This window comes from Mesitornis unicolor, unplaced genomic scaffold, assembly GCF_000695765.1.
Source record: "Mesitornis unicolor isolate BGI_N332 unplaced genomic scaffold, ASM69576v1 scaffold12709, whole genome shotgun sequence".
Classification (NCBI taxonomy): domain Eukaryota; kingdom Metazoa; phylum Chordata; class Aves; order Mesitornithiformes; family Mesitornithidae; genus Mesitornis; species Mesitornis unicolor.
Genome location: NW_010209302.1, coordinates 9027 through 16130, shown reverse-complemented (window position 1 = coordinate 16130; position 7104 = coordinate 9027). Strand labels below are relative to the sequence as shown.

The 7104-nt window shown below is 41.0% G+C and overlaps 1 protein-coding gene across 1 annotated transcript in view; it reads right to left on the bottom strand.

The window, feature by feature from the left end:
- IGSF5 (immunoglobulin superfamily, member 5) overlaps window positions 1–7104 on the bottom strand; it is a gene marked incomplete at both ends in the record, with an annotated part of 13021 nt that overhangs the window by 4570 nt on the left and 1347 nt on the right. The window contains 3 exons of the mRNA XM_010192840.1: window positions 988–1012; window positions 1541–1672; window positions 6752–7060. Coding sequence (XP_010191142.1) covers window positions 988–1012; window positions 1541–1672; window positions 6752–7060 — 466 coding nt within the window. The remainder of the gene's footprint in view (window positions 1–987; window positions 1013–1540; window positions 1673–6751; window positions 7061–7104) is intronic.

The window sequence follows — 7104 nt, the reverse complement described above, 5'->3', positions numbered from 1 at the left end:
CCTGCTGATTTAGCCCTGCCCTATTTATACAGCTGCACTTGCTAAAATGATCTATTTAGCATCACAAAGAAATCATGTGGAAGTTTACTGGTATGGCGTGGCCTAATTTGCATCGTTTCCTCAGGAGGAAATATTGTTTACCTAATTTCATTATTTTGTTTCATATCAATGAAACACTGTATAAATTAAAATCTGTCAACAAGCCTTCACAAAATTTCCCCACAAGAGGTCATTAATGAAGTTAGGTATTACTGAAGTGCGAGGCAATGTGGCATAACATTTCCTGAACTCATTAAGAGAGGGGGAGTTAAAAGCCACAGTGTATGAATTTACAATGCTCCCCAGAGGCTTAGGAAAAAAAATTCCAAACAACCACACTGAAGTTGCTGTCACAGCCTCACTGGCACTGATAAATAGGATCTCAATGCTGATAAACATCAGCTCATGATTTCTAACGTTTTCCAACTCAAAGCAATAATATACCAACAGCTTTGTACTCAAGTGCTCCTGATGATCACTCAATTAAGTGTTGACACTCATCATCGGGGCAGATTCATTTATATAATTAATTTTTCTCAGGTCTAACGCTAACCAACCTTTAAAGAGCCGGGGAGGCGGTCCCCAGCTCCCCGCCGCGGCAGCCCCAGCAGCGCTGCCGGGCTGGCAGTGACCTCCTGTGGCGGCGCCGGCAATCGCCCGGCAGGCAGCAGGCAGCCTGATGCAGGGTTCCTCCTCTGCCTCCCCCCCGGCACTCCGATTTTTAAGTGGCCCTTTCTTTTTGGTCCCTAAGGTCAGTCCCCTTCCCCGCATCCTGCTCCCCTCTCCCTTGCTGCGCATACAGAAATGGGCAAGGACACACAGCAGGGCAGCATCCTGAGACTGCTGGGTGGTGGGGCCTGGAAACTGGCACATCCCTCTCACCATCCTGCAGCAGCCTGGAAGAGTTCAGCTAAAATAAAAAAAAGCCTCCCACATCATCCAGCTTACCTTATTTCATTTTGATATGTAGATCCTGGAGGGGGGGAAAGAGAGAAGAAATTTTTTAAATGGAATGTGTTTGAAATGCAGGAAAATAAAATGTGACCTACTAGAGAGCTCCTCTTAGAGTGTGCACTGTGTTCCAGCTACTGCAGGGCATCTCTCCTCCCTGTTTACAAAACTGTGCAACATCCCTGTAGAACAGTTTACAGAGAAATTGTAAATTAAGCATGCAGCACTGGTGGTATGCTTCAACAAAGAACCTCAGCACAGGAATCAAACATCACTGAAAGTTAGCACACTCCTGAAAAACATTGCTCCCTTGTAGTTAAAGTGAATGGCAAAACTCATGGGTCACTGGTTACTTTGGAACCAATTCAGAAGAGAAACAGCAAGGGAAAGTAAGGAGCATATTAACCAGGTCATGGTTAAGAGCCGGATCTGTCTTCTGACACTTCCGATTACAGATCTTTACACTACAGCAGAGCTGACATAGCTGGGAGAGTCCTGTCAAATTTAGGATACTTTTTAATGCATAGATCAACTGTGAAGGTCCACTTACCTTTCTTCTTCAGGCAGCAGCAGCGTACAACAACCACAATAATAATGATCAGAAGAATAATACCAACAAGTGAAAGCACAACTGCAAGGACAATAACCCATGTGTTCCCGTTGTCTTCACTGTATTCATTTTCTGTTAAATTAAAGGAAGAAATATTATACTACCAGAGCCTCGAAACCTCCTTTTCAGAATACTTACCTTTTCTGTGGGAACCTATTAACCGCTCGTTGATTATTTAACAAGAAGTCTTGTGTTTTCCAAATGACACACTCCGTATTATGGATGGTGCCCAAAAATCTAAAATGTTTCCAAATGTAAATTCTTTATTGCAATTGTAACTTTTCCCACTGCTACTTCTCTTCTAAAACACAGAGTTGCAATCTTCTAACCTAATCTTTATTTTGTTGGTATGCTGGGCCTCGCAGCACCCTTTGGAGACACGTGGGATTGGGGAGAGGGATTACAATTCAATTTATACACCTGTACTGCAGTTACTAAGCATCTTGCCTAGCTGTTGTTGTCAGTGGAGAGAAAATAGGTATTTTGAGTCACAATTTATTTGGCCAAATGTGTATGTGTCCCTTTGGATAAATGAACAGCTCTGAAGAAGAGTCCATTTCTCCCCACAGACCAGAGCAATAGTCTCACATGACTAGTACAGCTGGAGATCTCTAGCCTGTAGATACGATCTTCTGATAAATCTCATCTTGGGATTTTTCTTACTGATTTCAGCAGGTCTTTGATTATGGGACATATATGGTAGGGCATCTATCATCTACTTAAAGAGCAGCAAAGAGCAAAACCTTTTAAAAAGTAGCACTGTTTGGGAATACGCAGCTACTAACCCATCTTCTCTACCAGCATGCTCACAGCATTAACTTCTCTTTGCTGTAAGCTACAGAGTAAAATGAGGTGATCTCAGGATAATTCAATGTCTTGCTGAAATCGGTTGCTATGACCAGTTTTTTCTACAGAGCTCCCACATGCACAGAATTTTAAAAATAGCTCATGTTTCTTATGTAGCTGGATGCACAAGGAAGGTGCTGGTTCTGATTGTCACATCATCCTGTCCTTTGATTTCAACCAAATATTTCAGAAGCACCTCTAATTTGGCTATCCTTTGAAAAGCACCCCCAGATTAATTTTGGCAGTTGTTTAGAAACAAGCTTCCAATCCAAATTACAGGTGTGAGACACATCCAAATTTGGCAAAACCCATTCTGTCGCACTGGCTTTAGGATTGTAATTTCCTCATTAGAGGTCCCAGTTAATGACTGCCTGGCCACGTTTAGCTGACAGCCTCTGGAAAAGGTACTGCAGCCAGGTAGGTGATTGGTAGCTCTGCAGTGTCAGGGCTATTCCCCCAATGTGTGAACCAGAGTCTGCTGGTTTACATATGGCAGGGAATAAAGAAGTAAATTCTTTCTATCTCCAGATTTTCCTGGGCATATCTTTGGACTTTGAAGGCTGCAAACTGTAAAGATACAGGACTGGAGCTTCCTACAAAGCTTGAACCTCTGTTAGGAGTCTGCATTCTCCAAAGCTCAGGTCATTCTGAGTAAGTAATTTGTTCCAATCTTCTTTAATCCCAATGCTCAATCAGCATGTTTTCAATTTCTTCTGACTATTAGAGAAAACAAGCACTCAGTAACCTGCAAACTAGTAGTTAATTCTGTAGGCTATAATCAATTGTGATTACAATTAGTGATACACTTGATAATATTTTTATCTAGAAGTACTGCAACAAATATCTATATTTTATCAGATACTGTTCCATAAACCATGACACAGGGATTTCAAGATTCCTAAAATATGAAAAACAGCTCTAGGGAAAGCTTAACCCTAGTGTGAAGGGAGGAGCACACCTGCACCGGCCCATGCCTCCAGGCTGCTGCCACACCAAGATATTTGACTCTGTGTCAGGTTCAGGTTACATGCCAAAAGAGGATCTACGGAGCTGAAGTGAGAAGGACAGGATACAGCACAAAGACTCCCAGCGTTTCAGTATTGTAGTTCCCCCCCAGTTTTGGAAGATCCAGAAAGAAACTGGAGCTAGAACCAGCAAATATGAATGCAGGAGCTACCAGCTTCACACACAGGTAGGGGTGCAAGAGAAGGACACTAAGGCATGAGGGCATTAAACCTATTTTAGCCCCATTAGAAAATCCTCACCAAGTCACATGAGGTGCTTAGTGTGGGCAAAGCCACTTCCTCATTCAATAGGGCCCATCCTCTGCTGTTACTGGGACCTCTGGCTCCTCCCAGAGCTGCCCAGAAATCTACTTGGGCTAAGTAAGAAAAGGGGATTTTCCCCTGGCACACACTGGTGACCTAGGAGAAATGAGAGACCTGACAAAGCTGCACATTACTTCCTGGACACTTTGGAAATTTCTGGCTAACTTAAAAGGCAAAGGAAAATTAGGCTTATGACAGATTCCCTATCTTCATCTTCTGCAGGTCAAAGGCCATATGAAGTCAACACTGACACCAAAGAGAGCTTGGGCCCAGCTAAGCGAGTCTTCCATGGACCCCGTTTCCCAGTAACAACTCAGTAAATATATCTGCTGGAAAAATTGCATAGGAGTTCCCAAATCTAGGACTCAGCCAAACACCAGTGTGAGTGAGGTAACTCTGGAGAAGAAGTGACTGACATGAAAATGCATAACCTTGCATGGAAAGGTCTGAGATTAAGACTGATCAAGAGATGCCATGCCAGAAGGTAGGACATTGATTGAACAGGAGATGGCTGGCAGAAAAGGGCTCAGTTTTTTGGTTTTCTTTCTTGTGAATGGACAGGTGTTGCTTGTGAGGAACATGGAGGAATTTTGTCCCTCAAGATTTAAAGTGAAGGCTGAAATTGATATTGCAGTAGTTTTGAGAAAGACTCCTTAGATGCTTGAAGTTAGTCATATTCTTTCCTGACAACAGCTAGCTAAGGCTGAGTCTGCATATGAAAAGTCAGACAAGCTCTGAGATTTCAAAATGTGATGTATACATTACATATCTTTCTCTGTTGTAAATGCCATGTCTTTCATTCTAATAATTTAAAGACTTCAAATTCTCATATCCTGACAAATTTTGAGTGTCTGCTGCTGCACAATGATTTTTCCAAAGAGAAATGAATGATGGTCCTATACAGTCACTAATTATACACTAACTGTGCTTCATGACATCTGTTTTTCTCCTCTTCTGATTTACAATGAGTAGCTATGGAAACTGAGGGTGGATATCTTAGTACTTCACAAATGAGTAGGCAGGGGAATTTATTAATTTCCTCAGGATAGTTCTATTTTGCTTAGTCAGTAATTAGGAGCAATCTGACACAAAAAAGTCATATTACAAATGGTGAAATGACCTTTTTCAACTGCATTACAAAGCAAGTACTTCTGAGAAAGCCTTTATAATAATGACTCATACTTAAAATAAAAGACAGTTACTTATCCTCTTCAGCCGTTTGTATGTCAAAACTTCTATAGCAAACCACTCATCAATCCACTATAAGAATGTCTTTGTACATGCCATGTTCACCCATGACAGAAGAAGAATCAGTTCATCAAGAGAAGCTGTCAGCATTATTATCAAAATTCATGATGCTCACCACATCATAAAAAGAATCATAAATTCAAGGCCCTACTCTGTGCAGAAGACATCTGGGGATGCATGCATCCACTGCAAAAAAACGCTCCATATAATCTATGCATTTTCTGTACCACACAATAAGGCTAATAAAAGGAGGCAGTATACCTATACCCAGTAACCTCAGCTCCTTGCCATGCAATTAGTGTTTCAAGCTTAATTTGCCTTAAGACTTCTGTAGCAGACACTTGGCCAGTCCCAACGGATAAATGCTCCTACAGATGATCTGGTATTGTCTCCCTCATTTTCAGTAAACACTGCTAACCCTTAGGGTCATAATTCCTCTTACTTGCTCTTATTGTGTTACAGTTTGGAAGAGAAAAACATTTTTCATAGGATTCTGTAGGACTGTGAGGCAAATCTGTAGTGATAGTCTCACTTGCTTTGCTCCATGCTGGCAGCACAGACGAGACCCTTTCCCTGATGAACCTCCTAGTACTGTGAATGTGTTAAATTATGGAATTCTATTTTCATAGGATGTCAGTGAGCACAAAGAATAACAGCATTACAAAAAATGCTGACAACCTTAGCAAATATATTTAGGGTTATTGAAGGTCTTGCTAACTGTTCTTGAGAGATTTGCCCAACATCCAGGCTTGTATTAAAGCAACCTTGAATTTTCTTCAATAAAAGACAAAAAAATGAACCAAATGCACTGTCCAAAGATTTCCAGATATGTTGCTGCAGGACAATTTTTACCTTCCTCTAAGGTGTGCAAGAAGCCATGCCAGGAAGAGGAAAGGAGGCCCAATGGCTCTTTGATCTAAGTAGACTTTGAGATAAGGGCCATGAATAAGCAGCTTCTCTCGATTACCTGATTCTTGTTCTGTAACAGGTGAATACACCACATACAAAGGCTTTCTTATAGCAGATTGGTGATATGTATATGGTATAGAAGTTTCTACATATAAATGCTACCATCTGCAATTAGATGCTAGCCTCAGTTCAGCCCTGGGGACAGTACCCCTATATTACAACAACTCCATAACATCTCTTGCTGCTCATATGGAGAACTTTCTATTTGCACCTGAAGTGCTAGTACAGAATCTATTCTGGACTGTATGCAGAAACTGGGAGTAAAATCCAGGGTTTTTTCCAAGTCAGTTGTAAAACTGGTATTGAATATTACGGAGAACAATTCTACCTGAGGGTTTGCCTTTGAGTCAATGAAGTCTAACAAATTACATTAATACGACAGGCATTGCCTGATCAAAGATACTCAAGATCTAAATTCATTAAATGTTTATTTGGTCCAGGAGCAAAGTCTGGTTTCTTTAGCAGTGAATCCATAGCAGGAGTCAGTGGCAGATGTACTGCTTCCTTTGTCTTGGTCATTCCTAAGTTGGAGTTTGTGGTTCATTAGACTTATACCAGTCCTCTCATGGGTGTGAATTTAACCCTATCTATGTATCAGGTTGTGACTACTGAATCTTAATTCTATTGCACATTTGCACATCTCATAGTATTTCATTTGCTACTAAAATTATTTTCAAAATAAGGTAAAGCAAAGCAAAACAAAACAAAAAGCACAGTTCAGAGAAGACAGTATAGGTGAAGACAGCAAAAGTTCACTTACCCATAGTAGAGTTGACAAAAATAACAGCTACAGTTGCTTTCTGAGGGTTAGGGAGTGCTTCTATGTCAGCTAAACAAGTCAAAATCTCAGTGTCCAACGGAGTCAAAGTTAGGATGCTCAGGGCATTGTTGAGTCCATTAGATCTTTGACTTTCCTGGGTAACATACCTGGACTTACCAATGAAAGAGTCATTTATCATCCAGGTAATGTCTGGAACTGGAGCCCATCCTAAGGCTTCACAAACAATTTCAACTGTTTTGTTCTCTCTTACTGTTAAGGTGTTATTTTTGATGAATAAAGATCCATTAACTGTAGGAGGGAAAAGATGTTTTGTTCCTTCAGAATATTTGGCT